Source organism: Macaca mulatta, chromosome 15 (genome assembly GCF_049350105.2).
Source record: "Macaca mulatta isolate MMU2019108-1 chromosome 15, T2T-MMU8v2.0, whole genome shotgun sequence".
In the NCBI taxonomy this organism is placed as follows: domain Eukaryota; kingdom Metazoa; phylum Chordata; class Mammalia; order Primates; family Cercopithecidae; genus Macaca; species Macaca mulatta.
The window spans coordinates 114,754,021-114,769,020 of NC_133420.1; the positions used below are offsets into that span (position 1 = coordinate 114,754,021).

At 43.4% G+C, this 15,000-nt stretch overlaps 2 protein-coding genes across 17 annotated transcripts in view; one reads left to right on the plus strand and one right to left on the minus strand.

Moving 5' to 3' along the window:
* GKAP1 (G kinase anchoring protein 1) overlaps positions 1–4,669 on the minus strand; it is an 82,207-nt gene extending 77,538 nt beyond the window's left edge. Inside the window, exons 1-2 of one of the 3 annotated variants that reach the window (XM_015117972.3) lie at positions 4,417–4,669; positions 3,879–4,010 (exon numbers count right to left, since the gene is read on the minus strand). The gene's annotated coding sequence lies outside the window, so the exon portion shown is untranslated. Of the gene's footprint in view, positions 1–3,878; positions 4,011–4,114 lie in introns of all 3 variants that reach the window. The other 2 variants (XM_015117971.3, NM_001266459.1) reach the window with 2 other exon arrangements.
* Positions 4,670–4,756: 87 nt separating this feature from the next.
* Positions 4,757–15,000, plus strand: part of LOC114672829 (uncharacterized) — a 28,473-nt gene continuing 18,229 nt past the window's right edge. For 5 of the 14 annotated variants that reach the window (XR_013404906.1, XR_013404907.1, XR_013404908.1 and 2 more), the window contains exons 1-2: positions 4,933–5,216; positions 7,193–7,321. Coding sequence is in view for 2 of the 14 variants with exons in the window: in XM_077966280.1 (XP_077822406.1) it covers positions 5,169–5,216; positions 7,193–7,321 (177 nt within the window). In the remaining 12 variants the exon portion in view is untranslated. Of the gene's footprint in view, positions 6,756–7,192; positions 7,322–15,000 lie in introns of all 14 variants that reach the window. The other 9 variants (XR_013404912.1, XR_013404911.1, XR_013404915.1 and 6 more) reach the window with 6 other exon arrangements.

Consider the following 15,000-nt stretch of genomic DNA (forward strand, 5'->3'; position numbering starts at 1 on the left):
TTAGAATAAACAGATTCAAACACAGCTCTTCTCCCCCCCTCTCTATACTTCTTCAAATACATTTGGTCTTTAAAAGTTAGACGCTTCTATGCTCAGTCATTTATATACACATAATAATTAAGGCATACAATGCAAATGAAAATACACTGGACTGCCAATTAAGTTACATACATTAGTCTATGAATATGGTGGCTAATACTGTATATTAAACATTTGCATATTATTAAAATACTACACAAATCAGGTTTTTGGTGCAGAACTCTAATGATTATTTTATTTATATATTTCCCCTCTTCCCTTGGAGCTCCTTTTAAAAACAATTTCAGGGATATCTGGGCTCAGTGGTGCACACCTGTAATTTCAGCAACTTGGGAGACTGAGGCAGGAGATCACTTAAGTTCAGGAGTTTGGGACAGCCCAGGCAACATAGCAAAACCCTATCTCATAAAATAAATGATAAAACTAATTTCAAGAATAATGTATAGTTGAAGGAAGACAAAATAAATTTACAAGATAATTTTAAAAACAGAAACGCTTCAGGGCAAAATGTGAAATAAACACACATTCTCAATATGCAGGCAGTTCACCATTTATAAATATATATTCTATCTTCCACAATGTAAAGACTACCACTACTAAAAACTATTAATTTATACTTAAGATGGCAGCAGGCCAGGCGTGGTGGTTCATGCCTGTAATCCTGGTACTCTAGAAGGGCTGAGGTGGGCAGACTGCTTGAGCCCAGGAGTTCAAGATCAGTCATGGAAACATGGCAAAACTCCTTCTCTACAAAATGTACAACAGTTAGCAGGCATAGCAGTGCATGACTGTGGTCCCAGGTACTTGGGAGGCTAAGGTGGGAGGATCACCTGAGCCTAGGGGTCGAGGCTGTAGTGAGCAGTGATTGTGCCACTGCACTACAGCTTGGGTGACAACCTGAGACCCTTTGTCAAAAAAGAAAAAAAAAAAAAAAAGATGACAGCAATGTCAAAAGTATAACAAAGTCTCTATTTTACAAATACTTCATACCCAAAAAGCCAATTATTTGACTTATTAAATGTAACAGCATGTTAGCGCTTTCTACGGCAACCCCCCTCTTTCTTCAGATTTTGCATGTACTCCAAGAAAAAACAACTTGAAATTTCTTGAACACACAATTAGTTTACTTGTTCATATCTTTAACTATGCTGTTCTCTTTTGTCTACGATGCCATCTATCTCTTAAACGAAAAACTTCCATTTATTCCTCAAAATCATGCTCAGGTGCTAGCATATCTATGAAGCGTTCTCTGACCTGTTCTAGAAGTCAAACATTCCGCCTCTGTAATATTTCCATATTTTAAACTTACTATTATTGAATGGACTCCAAAAAATTATCTCTTTATTGTTGTGCCTAGTCCCTAAAATCCTGGTTTCAAGATCCTGAAAGACAAAGAGTTTCTATCCCTTACAAACACCACAGGACCTGACACACAGAAGACACATTTATTGAACTTAGTGTTTTCTTCATGTTTACATTCTTCAAGTACACAGCTATCTATGCAGTGAAAGATGTGCTCTACAAGTAGAAAAAGAAAAACATGAAGTACACAATAGACAATCCTCAAGTCCCATAATGCAGATGTGCATGAGCAATTATTAGCAGTTCAAAGTTGTTTCATTATGGTAAGTGCCATTCTAACTAATCACCACAACCAATTTTGTCTAGGAAGCATATCCTGGTTTTAAAGTGTTGATTTAAGCCAGGTGGGCTTGGTGGCTCACGCGTGTAATCCCAGCACTTTGGGAGGCCAAGGTGGGTGGATCACGAGGTCAAGAGATCGAGACCATCCTGGCCAACGCAATGAAACCCCATCTCTACTAAAAATACAAAAACTAGCTGGGCGTGGTGGTGCGTGCCTGTAGTCCGAGCTACTTGGGAGGCTGAGGCAGGAGAATCGCTTGAACCTGGGAGGCAGAGGTTGCAGTGAGCTGAGATTGCGCCACTGTACTCCAGCCTGGCAACAGAGCGACAGACTGTCTCAAAAAAACAAAAAACAAAAGTGTTAATTTAAAAGAATTAGGATGCATTGGTTGCTTAAGTAAACTGCTTCTAAAAATGAATAGCCTAAGCTACAAGCAAGAGAATTTCTTTTTTTTTTTTTCCTCTTTCCGTATACATTGGGTCTCACTATGTTGCCCAGGCTGATCTCGAACTCAAGTAATCCTCCAGCCTCGGCCTTCCATAGTGCTGGGATTACAGGCATGCACCACCACGCCGACCTAAGCAGAAGAATTCCTAAGTAGCTGGTAGTCTTGGCCTCTATCAAGGTTTGGAGGCACACTGCCATTATGACCTTATCCCTCTCCACTATGACCTCACTAGAATCAAGACAGACAGCAGCAGCCATATCTCAGTCCAGAAGACCACAATTAGGGAACTTCAGCACACACACACACACACACACACACATTATATATATAAACTCCTTAAGAACCACAAAATATATCACTTTTTATAAGATGAATGATAGCCATCTTATATTAACACTACCAATTAGCCTGACCAAAAAGGTATCAATGTAGATGCCAATTAGTGTGGCCTCACTGAAACATAACTTAGATCTAAATTAACTGAGCGTAATACGAAATAGTATAACTTAGATCTAAATTAACTGAGCGTAATATGAAATGGCACCAAGTATCACTGATTTAACACCTGGTGAAATAAAAAATTGTGTTATTTCATGTTCTGTTCTTCAAATAACCAGACAGTATCTTTCACTTTGGCTTCTTAAAAATTAGGGTTCACAGGCCGGGTGTGGTGGCTCACACTTGTAATCCCAGCACTTTGGGAGGCCCAGGTGGGCGGATCACGAGGTCAGGAGTTCGAGACCAGCCTGGCCAGCAAGGCGAAATCCTGTCTCTACTACACACACACACACACACACAATTAGCCGGGCGTCTGTAATCCCAGCTACTCAGGAGGCTGAGGCAGGAGAGTTGCTTGAACCTGGAAGGCAGAAGGTGCTGTGAGCCGAGATAGCGCCATTGCACTCCAGCCTGGGCAACAAGAACAAAACTCCGCCTCAGGGAGGAAAAAAAAGGGTTCACAATCAGCAAATGTGAAGTGCATACTAAAACTCTGCTCCAAACACACTGTAAATAAAGTAAACCCAATGGGTATGCCCCAAACTCCATTTTTTCCTCATAGTTAAGTACTGCCATCCCTCTCCAATCTGCAGTTCCCACTTTCTGCACGCCAAGAAAGTTAAAAAATACAAGCAGGTACTGAGTGAGGACCTGAGGGATTCTCCCACGAGTAAAGTACATGTATTTTCATTTGCCCACAATGTTCTTTTGGTCAGCTTCTGGATTTTGCTCTTACTCCAGAATTGAAGCTACTGTAGTGTTATAAATCTGTTGAGAAAAGAAATCTAGATTTCTATGAAGATTTTTAATATTTTAATTAGCCAAAAAGCTTCTCAAATATTTTTATAACTACAAGTCACATTTATTAAATGATTCCAGTTACAATCCCAGGCACATTTACTACACAACAGACAATGCTAAATGGTGAAGACAAGTGTCTCTGGCTTTTTAGTATAAGACAGATGATCTTTCATTAGTCCTTCCAATTAAAGCATTAGCATCAACTCTGAAAAATCTGGTGAAAGAGTGAAAAAGAGGATGAAGAGAAAAGGCAATCAGACAATTTGATAAACTATTTTTGTCATTAGTGTTCAATATTTATGAAGCACCCTAATGCTCGAGATCTGACAAAAATTCGGAAAGGCTGTTCCAAACAATAACAGAAGAAAATAAATCAAGTTCGTTTAGTTTTCAATAGCTGGCGGGGGAGGAGGAGGAGCACTATATTCAAAAAGTAATTCACTATACCTCATTCATGAATGAAAGCCAAATTTCACCCATAGGCTGTTAACCGATGCTCCGAAACTTATTCGCAAAGTACATAGAGAAAGAAATTGCGCTGGGCGAAACCTAACTCGGGCAGAGAAGCGGCTTCAAAACCTGAAAGGGAGAAAACGAGTCAGGTCGTTGCTCCAGAAATTTCCGAGCGCCCAGCTCCCCGGGAGGGAGCGCGGGCGCCAGCGGCGGGGAGGGGACGGTGGCACCTGTCACTCGAGCGGCCCCCGCGGGGTCTCAGGAGGCTCAGCGGCCGCCGGCCTGGGAGTCTGCTGCGAGTCCCTCTCCGCCGCCCGGAGCCTTGCGCCCAGCGTCGGGCCGCGGCCCTTTCCGCGGAGCGGCCCTCCCGTGCCCTCTGCCCAGCGGCTCCGGCCAGTGGGGCCCGTCGCCTCAGGCCGAGTCCCCGCCACCCGAGCCCCGGGGCGCCGAGGGGAGCGCTGTCGAGCCGCTGCCTACGCCTCCGGGGCGCCGAGCGGACCCCCGCGAGGCGGGCCCGCCTCCGCGTACTCACCGGGCCTCCCGGGCCGCCGGCTCGGCCCTCCTCTCCCTCCTCCCCCCGCCGCCGCCTCTCCCGCGGCTCCCCGGGCGGCCACACTGGGCGTTGAGACTGGTCTGGGTCAAGTGTCGGCAGGGCTGGGGGCAGGCTCGCGCCGGGCTGGGGTCGCGGTCGGCCCGCGGGCTGGGCACTAACGGGTCCCGGGGCGCCGGGGCGGACCGCGGCGGTGAGCGCGGCTGCAGGCTGCGGTGAGGGGCGGGGAGAGCGCGGCTGCGAGCAGGCGGGCGGGCGGAGGGTGGAGGGAAGCCCGGGCGGAGGGGGCGGCGTGAGAGCCTCGGGGCGGGGGCGGGGGCGGGGGCGGGGCCTGGCGCGTCCGCCGTGCGCGGGGGTTTGTTTATTTTCGCGGTTGGTGGCGGCGCTGGCGCTGGTTAGAGGTTCGCCGGTGACGTGCGCGCCCGAGTTGGGGGAGAGGACCAGAACCACCTGCTGGAGAAGGGGAGCTACGGGGGCCGGGCAGGGTCCAAACGCCTCACGTAGGCGGCGGCACCACGGTCTTCGGGGTCACAGGGAAGAGAAGGGCTCTCGAGCGGGTGGAAGGAGGGAGGCCTCCCGAGGGAATGAGACTCCAGGCCACTCCCCCGCAGCAAGGCAAGATCACCTGCGTCTCGGAGAGCAGTTAGAGGGCCCTGGAGTGGAAAAGGGCGGTGGGACCTGGTAGCCCGGGTTCCCTGCAACGTGGGGTTCGACCTCCAGGCAGTGAAGTAGGGATGGTCCTACAAGTCAAGATTCCAGTAGCAAGACTGCATCAGCTCTCTGTAAGGAAAATAACTAACATTTCTCCGTTCCCTGTAGAGTTGCAGGGCGCTTTAACGTTATCTCCATCAGGTAGTACTGGTCTACGGGCGAAGTTAAGTGACTTAGCCAAAGCCTCACAGCTAATAAACGGGAGAGCCGGCACCCAGCCGTACTGGCTTCCAATTCTGTGAGCTTACCAGCGCATCACATTATCTCCATAAATCCCCCTGATTCAACTAATAGTAGACGCCCCACAGGTAAGATGCTGCAGAGTTACAGAGGGGAGTTGAAGATATCTTTGCCTTCAAATAACTAAGGAATAAAACAAAGATAAAATAGACAATAAAAGACAAACCATGATAGGTTCCATGTGAAAAGTGGTAGAGTACTGCTGGGAATCAAAGAACCGTGTATATCTGTCTTGGGGATAAAGAAAGAAAGGCAGCATGAAGGAGTAGGCATTTGGGATTGACCTTGAAGGAGACAGAGTTTTACAGCAAGAAGGGATAGCATGAGTATATATACGAAGGCGATTCAGTGAAAGTTGTGTTGGGGAAAGAGCAAAGACTCCAGGGTATGTTGAGAAGTGGCAGAGACAAAGGAGTATGGGGCCTAAGATACCAAATGGATGAATTTGTATTTAATTCAGCATTTTGAGTTTTCATGGTTTAGAAGTTTGGGGGAAGAAAAGGAGGTTTTTTTTCTTTGCAATGTTGATTTATCTGTGAGGGGAAGCAGAAATTAGAGGTGGAAAAACTGACAGTTCTACTGTAGGCCAGGTAAAAGGTAATGATGAGTCTGACCTAAAGGGACAGCCAGGGGAATTTAAAAGAGCATGGTTGAGAGATGATGTGCATGCAGAATCTATAGAATTTGGCAACTGATTGATTAATTGTGGGTGGGAAGAGAGAAATCAAAGAAAGTGGAGGTTTTGAGTTTGTAGATAATTGCAAGATTGAAAAGAGACAATTACAAACAAAGGAAAGGAGGAGCTACTTCTTGAGAGAAGATCAGTTTAGATTTGGACATTTTAAGAATTCAAAGGGTTGTCAAGACAGCCAGAGAGCCATGGACACTAATATGTTAGAAATAAAGGTTTTGTAGTATGAGAAAGAGGACCGAACTAGAAAATAGACTCATTAATAATCAGCCTAGCAGTGATATTGCTGTGAGATAAAAGAAGAAGACAACGGTCAGAATCTTGGAAAACACCCTCTTTAGAGTCTCACTCCTCAAAACGTGGTCAGTGGCCCAGCAGCACTGACATGAGGACGTTAGTTAGAAACTCAGAATCTCAGGGCCCGCCCCAGACCTGCTGAACCAGCATCTTCAACTGAACGAGAATCCGAAGAGATTTGTGCCACATCAAAAAGTTTGAGAAGCTCTGATCTAGGTGAGCGAAGCCAGCAAAGAAAGGGTGTAGAACAGAAAGTGGGAGGAGAATAGGGTAATGCAGAATCATCAGCAAGGTAAATTGGAGTTTCACAAAAGCAGGACTGAAAGGAGTGTTGATCAACAATATCCAAAACCACAGAGGTTGAAAAGCACAAGGAAAGAAGGTATGTTTGCATTTTGTGATTAGGTAGTAGGGTCTTTAAGACCACATGGTTCTCATTGAAAGCCTGGAAAGAAAGATCCCCTTTCTGGTCGAGGTTGGTCTAGGGATCCCATCTTCCTCAGTTCCCACATATATGGGACATACCGAGATACGTAGATAGATTTGACAGTGGGAGAAAGTAGTTTCCCTTCCCATTGCTTCTATTTTCTCAGCAAAATGAGGAACAAGATCATTTCGGCAGACTGCTAATTGTCCATCACAATTTAGTCTCCCCTTCTCCCTGAAAACACAGACTGCTTTTCTCAGCCTGTCTTCCAGTTGCATATGGTCAAGTATTAAGTTATAGGACGTGAGCAGATGTTATGTCTGCCACTGTCAGGCCAAGGCGTTTACTTTGAGAGTACTTGTGCCTCTTTCATGCATTTTCCTTTCTGCCAGCTGGACCGTGGACACAGTGACTCTACTTCAGTTATACAGATGACCACAAGCCTCCGGAGTTGGCAGAGCCACAAGAAAGAAGGTGCCTGGATGAAGGAGAGCTACCCACTGACCTGGACACCCAATTATGTGAGCAAGATATATTTCTATTGAGTTGGAGCCATAACATTTTGCAGTCTATTTGTTATAGTAGTTTAGCCTACTCTAGGTAATGTAGTCCTTAATGGGAAGTAATGAGAAAAGAAGAGAGAAGAAGGGAGGTGAAATCAGAGTTTGAGTGAGGGAGAATGAACTGACTAAAGAACATGGTAAAGTTTCCAGGCATTACTAAGAGCCCCATTGAATAAGTGGTCATGAATTTAGAGTGAGGCTAGCCACTTGGTTATGCAATTTTCTCCAGCCATAATCAGTTGCTTATGTGCAGGCACTGAGTAGGCAGTTTTGGCAGTAACCAGGACTGAGATTTGACCAGGCAAGCATAATGAGGAGCTAAGGGCAGAGTTGGTGATGGTAGAAGCAAAGGAGGCCTTATAATTTCAGAAGTGGTAAGAAGTAAAGTTACGAGAGGAGTGAAGAATGGTAGAAAGATGGTAGAGTGACTGAATTGGTGTTTTTGATTAGGTTGAAGAATTGTTGAAGTTTAGTTACTATATGGAATGACCTTGGAACAATAAGAGATGGTTGGAGAGTGGAGGCTTGAATTAAATTAGAGGAGGGGCTGTAGTTACCCGTAATATTGGAGTGTAAGGAATGCATTTGAGAATGGATAATTGAGGTACCAGAGGGTACAAGATCCTCTGAAGGGAGGTCAAGGAATTGAGATGCAGTAAGGATTTTGAGTGAACATCCACATAGTTATATATATCTATTCTACATACGTACATACATATATACACATACCCCTCACAAAGAATTACCGCAAGAGTAATACCACAATAGTGTTGTAGTAGTGTGTAGTTTTGGAGAGAGTGATAGTAGCCCTAGTACTAAAATCTTTCATCTATGAGTGAGGGGTTGAATTCTCCAAATTAGGCTGCACAGGGACATCAGTGGTTTAATATGTTAAACTCTTACAAATATCACATTTCATTAAACAGATGCTTTCACGTTTTATGTTGCTAAAGTAAGATTTCTAATTGCTTCTCTCCGACCTCTCAAATTACAATGGTAACTGCCTTCTTTTACAGGAAATGCCCATCTGTCTGTATTATAAACCAGACACATGCCAGGTTTTCCAATTTAAATGACAGTGCTTTAAAACTTGTCATAGACTACTCTGTCCTACCTCCAACGTGTATTTCAAGTAGATACATCTACAGTGATGCTAGCTCTGCCACATCAAACAATGCACAGTAAATGTTCAAAATCTACATTAAAAACCTCAGTTATAAAGAGCTAGATACCCTGTTTTACATGATGTGATTATTATTCATTGCATAATCAGAACATCTGTATCAGAACATCTCATATACCCCATAAATATATACACCTGCTGTGTATGCACAAAAATTAAAATTACTATTATTTTTGAGATGGAGTCTTGCTCTGTCAACCAGGCCAGAGTGCAGTGGTGCAGTCTCAGCTCACTGCAACTTCCGCCTCCTGGGTTCAAGCAATTATCCTGCCTCAGCCTCCCAAGTAGCTGGGACTACAGGTGCATGCCACCATGCCTGGCTATTTTTTGTATTTTTAGTAGAGACAGGATTTCACCATGTTGCCAGGCTAGTTACAAACTCTTAATCTCAAGTCATCCACCCACCTCAGCCTTCCAAAGTGCTGAGATTACAGGCATGAGCGACAGCACCTGGGCCAAAACTTAAAATTAAAAATTAAAAAATTAAAATTTCAGTTATAGCTTAAGTTAACAATAAGTGGGGATTGACTAAAGACCTGATAAATTGAAAATAAGATTACTCGTAGCTTGGGAAATGATGTACTATGTTATATAACGTAGGGGCTTTGGACTCAGACTGCTAGGGGTAGAATTATGAGGTTATTGTGAGGATAAGACACGTTACACACACACACACACACACAACCATTCTAAAGACTACAAGTACATATAAGCATTAAGTTAGGTATGGTTATTCTATTATCATACTTATTTCTAATTATTATGGAATTGCTTTGACTGTACATGGACTTTCCCTACTTAGAAAATGTTCATTACATCTGTACATGTTAAAACCCAGTGGCAAGTGGACTTCTGGTTAAGCATAGTTCATTGAACACAAGTTTGTCTCCACTTACTCCAGAGACCTCATTAAAATGACAGTAAAGGAATAAAAAAGATATAAATCTATAAAGAAAAAGCAAACAGGGAAAGAGCTCCCCGCTGAATAAAATGCCAACAAAACTTAGGAACGTGGAAAACAGATGGATGAGTGATCACTGACTTACCAAAGCCTCCAAAGTGACTACTTAAGCTTTTGGGAGGAGGCAGAACCAGCCGTTAAGTGAACCTATCCATGTCACAGCACCCTGGAAAGGCTCTAAAACTAGAGCTGCCTTCTCTTCGAAAGTAGAGGGAGAGCAGGGCTGAAAAGGAGAATTCACTGTGAATGTTTTCTAAAGAGAATGAGATCCTGCCTCCCCTATATTCCCTACTCTATTCCATGCTGCCCAAATTCACCAGAAGATGGGTGGTTTACTTTCTGGAGAGGTTGATTCAGAGCTCTCCTGGGCACCAGGCAGAGCTGAAGATAGGGATGACTCACTACACAGAAAAGCAGAATTAAGTGAACTTGTGCATATTAAATTATAAGGCAGACCCCTTTCCCCCAGCTTCATTCACAAATTCAGATCCTAGAATACTGGGATCCTGTCAAGAGACTAGAAGCTTCCTCTTAGGGGAAAACCAGCTGCTCCAAGAGAAGAGGTCTCCAAATACTGAGGTTTGGGGATCCCATGGTGAAGAGTGTGGCTTGTTGCCTGTCTCCTACGGTCAGCCCAACAGTCAGCAATCCCTGATTGTACCTACAAGGGCTCTCATCAACATTTGATTGCCTCATTCTTTTATTTGAAAAATTTTGGCTGGGCGCACGGGCTAACACCTGTAATCGCAACACTTTAGGAGGCTGAGGTGGGAGGATCACTTGAGCCCAGGAGTTCAAGACCAGCTTGGGCAACATAGTGAGATGCCATCTCTACAGAAAATAATAAAAAATTAGATGGGTCTAGTGGTACACACCTGTAGTCCTAGCTACTTGGGAGGCTGAGGCTTGGAGGAGCATTTGAGCCAGGAGTTTGAGGCTGCAGTGAACTGTGATTGCACCACTGTACTCCGGCCTGGTTGACAGAGTGAGACTCTCTAAAATAATAATACAAATTTTAAAGGTTTTTTAGAGATAGGGTATCTCTGTGTTGCCCAGGCTGGCCTGAAAGTCCTGGCTTCAAATGATCCTCCTGCCTGTATAAATTAGTTCAACCATTGTGGAAGACAATGTGGCAATTCCTCAAGGATCTAGAACTAAATACACTATTTGACTCAGCAATCCCATTACTGGGTCTATATCGAAAGGATTATAAATCATGCTACTATAAAGATACATGCACATGTATGTTTATTGTGGCACTATTCACAATAGCAAAGACTGGGAACCAACCCAAATGTCCATCAGTGACAGACTGGATTAAGAAAATGTGGCACATATACACCATGGAATACTATGCAGCCATAAAAAAGGATGAGTTCATGTCCTTTGCAGGGACATGGGTGAAGCTGGAAACCATTATTCTCTGCAAACTGTCACAAGGACAGAAAACCAAACACCACATGTTCTCACTCATAGGTGGGAATTGAACAATGAGAACACTTGGACACAGGGCGGGGAACATCACACACCGGGGCCTGTTGGGGAGTGGGGGCTGGGGGAGGGATAGCATTAGGAGAAATACCTAATGTAAATGACGAATTGATGGGTGCAGCAGACCAGCATGGCACATGTATACATATGTAACAAACCTGCACGTTGTACACATGTACCCTAGAACTTAAAGTATAATAATAATAACAAAAAAGATCCTCCTGCCTCAGCCTTCCACGTAGCTGGGACTACAGGCATGAGCTACCATGCCCAGCTATCACCTTATTCTTAAATGTGGTGAACAGCTGATTATCTCCATTTATTTGAAGAAACCTCCTTACATGAAAGACATAACCTACAATGAACAAACAAGAAAAGAAAAAAAAAAAAAGAGCTTCAGTGGCCAGGTTTGGTGGCTGACACCTATAATCCCTGCACTTTGGGAGGCCGAGGTGGTTGGATCACTAGAGGTCAAAGGAGGGTGGATCACTAGAGGTCAGGAGTTCGAGACCAGCCTGGCCAACATGGTGAAACACCATCTCTACTAAAGATACAAAAAAGTAGCTGGGCATGGTGGCACACACCTATAATCCCAGCTACTTGGGAGGCTGAGGCAGGAGAATTGCTTGAACCCAGGAGGCAGAGGTTGCAATGAGCTGAGGACAAGCTACTACACTGCAGCCTGGGCAATGAAAGCAAAACTCAGTCTCAAAAAAGAAAGAAAAAAAAAAGGGCTTGGAGGAAATAAAAGCAGTGCAGAAAGCGAGAAAACATGTCAAAATCAAGAAATTCTCAAAAATTTTAGCTTCCATATACTCTTCTCCCTCAGGAAACTGCTGGAAAGAGCACTCCATCCAAGTAAAGGTGTATATCAAGAAACAGAAAAATGTGGCTGGGCACAGTGGCTCACACCTGTAATCTCAGAACTTTGGGAGGCTGAGGCGGGTGGATCACTTTAGGCCAGAAGTTTGAGACCAGGCTGGCCAATATGGTGAAACCACATCTCTACCAAAAATAAATAAAAAAATTAAAAAAAAAAAACAACAAAAACCGATGTGGTGGCACATGCCTGTAATAACAACTACTTGAGAGGCTGAGACAGGAGAATCACTTCAACCTGAGAGGCAGAGGCTGCAGTGAGCTGAGATTATGCCACTATACTCCAGCCTGGGTGACAGAGTGACAGTCTGTCTCAAAAAAGAAAAAGAAACAGAAAAACGTGGGATCTGGTAAACCGGAACTCCAGCAAAGCAGAAAACAAAGAGAATTCCCTAGATCAAGCTTTTCCAACCCGTGGTGTGTGGCCCAGGATGACTTTGAATGTGGCCCAACACAAATTTGTAAACTTTCTTAAAACATACTTTTTTGTGATTTTTTATTTTATTTTTTAGCTCATCAGCTATTGTTAGTGTATTTTATGTGTGGCCCAAGACAATTCATTTTCTTCCAATGTGGTCCAAGAAAGCCAAAAGATTGGACACCCCTGCCCTAGATGAAGGTGAAGAGAGGTTCCAGGAGGTCAGCTGTGTAGCAGGCCTGGAGAGCACACTAGAGGATGGAAGCCTCTAGAAGGGATGTCTCCAAGAAAAGAAAATGGAAATGATGGATTACCTAATATGTCTGAACCTTTTGAACAAAATTTCACAACTCTGGTGGAAAATACGGAGATGTAATTGTGATAGGTATAGAGAAAACTAAGCAACCAGCAGGTGTGGTGGCTCACATCTGTAATCCCAACATTTTGGGAGCTGAGGCGGGAGGATGGCTTGAGCTCAGGAGTTTTAAGACTAGGCCAGGCAACATTTTGAGACTTTGTCTCTACCTTAAAAAAAAAAAAAAAAAAAAAAAAAAGCCAGGCGTACTGGTACACATCTGTAGTCCCAGCTACTCAGGAGGCTGAGGTGGGAGCCTAGGAGATTGAGGCTGCAATGGGCTATCATTGCGTCACTGCACTCCAGCCTTGGTGAAAGAATGAGATCCAGTCTCAAAAAAAGAGAGAGAAAGAGAGAGAGAGAGATAAAACTAAGCTACTTAAGAAAAAGGGAATAGCCAGACACAGTGGCTCACGCCTGTAATCCCAGCACTTTGGGAGGCCTAGGCGGGCAGATCAGGAGTCAGGAGATCGAGACCATCCTGGCTAGCATGGTGAAACCCCGTCTCTACTAAAAATACAAAAAATTAGCTGGGTGTGGTGGCGGGTGCCTGTAGTCCCAGCTACTCAGGAGGCTGAGGCAGGAGAATGGCGTGAACCCGGGAGGCGGAGCTTGCAGTGAGCCAAGATCACACCACTGCACTCCAGCCTGGGCAACAGAGCCAGACTCCGTCAGAAGAAAGAAGAAAGAAGAAGAAAGAAGAAGAAGGAAGAAGGAAGAAGGAAGAAGGAAGAAGGAAGAAGAAGAAGAAGAAGCAGAAGCAGAAGCAGAAGCAGCAGCAGCAGCAGCAGAAGCAGCAGAAGCAGCAGCGGAAGAAGAGGAGAAGAAAAGAAAAGAAGGAGTGGGAGGGGGGAGGAAAGAGAAGGAGGAAGAAGGAGAAAGAAGGAAGGAGGAAGAAGAAGAAAATAATAAACTCCAAGAAAAACAAAATAGTCACAGCCATAAAAAACAACGAAATCATGTCCTTTGCAACAACATGGATGCAGCTGGAGGCCAATTATCCTAAACGAATTAGTGCAGGAACCAGAAAACCAAATACCATGTATTCTCACCCCTAAAAGTTAGATGCCCTTCCTCCATACTCCCACAGTACCCTCTATATTTTTACCAGAGTCATTATATTCCTCTTTACTTTGTGAGCCCTTAAAAGCAGAGACCTGGTCTGTTTTACTCATTGGTATGTCACTACAGTGCCGGGCTCATTGTTTGCATTCAAATGGTTGTTGCATGAACAAATTCAAATGTAACTGCCTGTTTACTTGTCTTTCCTCAACAGGCTGTATGTTCCTTGGCAGATGGATCTGTGGTTTATTAAGCTTTGTTTCTTTTAGCATTTAGCACTCAGCATGAAGACCTAGCGCATAGAAGTTTATTGAATAAATTAACTTTGTCAGCAGTATAATCTTTAAAATACAGTAAATAGCATTGAGGAATATATAGAAAGTATTCTCAAGATACAGAGAGACATGGGTTGCTCAGGATTGTTCCTTTGTGTTTCACTTATAGGAAAAATACATATGAAAGATCTCATACTATAGACTACAAATGCCAAATGACCTACTGTGCTCTTACCACCCTTAGCCTAGAAATAAAATAGAAACAATTCCTAAAGAAATAGTCTTTAAAATAAACAGCTAAAATTTTATCAACAACAACAAAAAAGTAGTTGGGGTTTCTGCTCATTAAATTAGTTTGTATGGTAAGCACCATCTAAGTTTCTTGATTCATGGCATGTGTTCTTAAACCAATTTACTATCCACTAAAAATAAATAGTGATCAATATATAAAAAGCAGTTGTATTTCTTGACACTAGCAATGAACCTTCTGAAAATGAAATTAAGAACACAATTCCACTTACAGTAGCATCAAAAAGAATATTTAGAAATAAATTTAACCAAAGAAGTGTAAGATATGTGCACTGAAAACTAAAAAACATGGTTAAAAGAATGGAAAGACAGCTCAAGTTCATGGATTGGAAGACTGAATATTGCTAAAATGGCAGTACTCCCCAAATTGATCTATAGATTCAATGTAATTCCTATCAAAATTCCATGTCCCTTTTTGTAGAAATCGACAACTGGTCCTCAAATTCATATGGAAACTTAAGGGACCCCAAATAACCAACAAATATTGGAAAAGAAGACAAAGTTCATGGATTCACACTTTGACTTCAGAATTTACTACATAATCAAGATAGTGTGGTTCTTTCATAGGACAGACATATAGACCAGTGGAATAAAATTGAGTGCAGAAATAAACCTGTATGGTCAATTGGTTTTCAACAAATGTATGAAGACAATTTAATGAGGAAAGAATAGTTTTTTTCAACCAATTATATTGACACAACTGG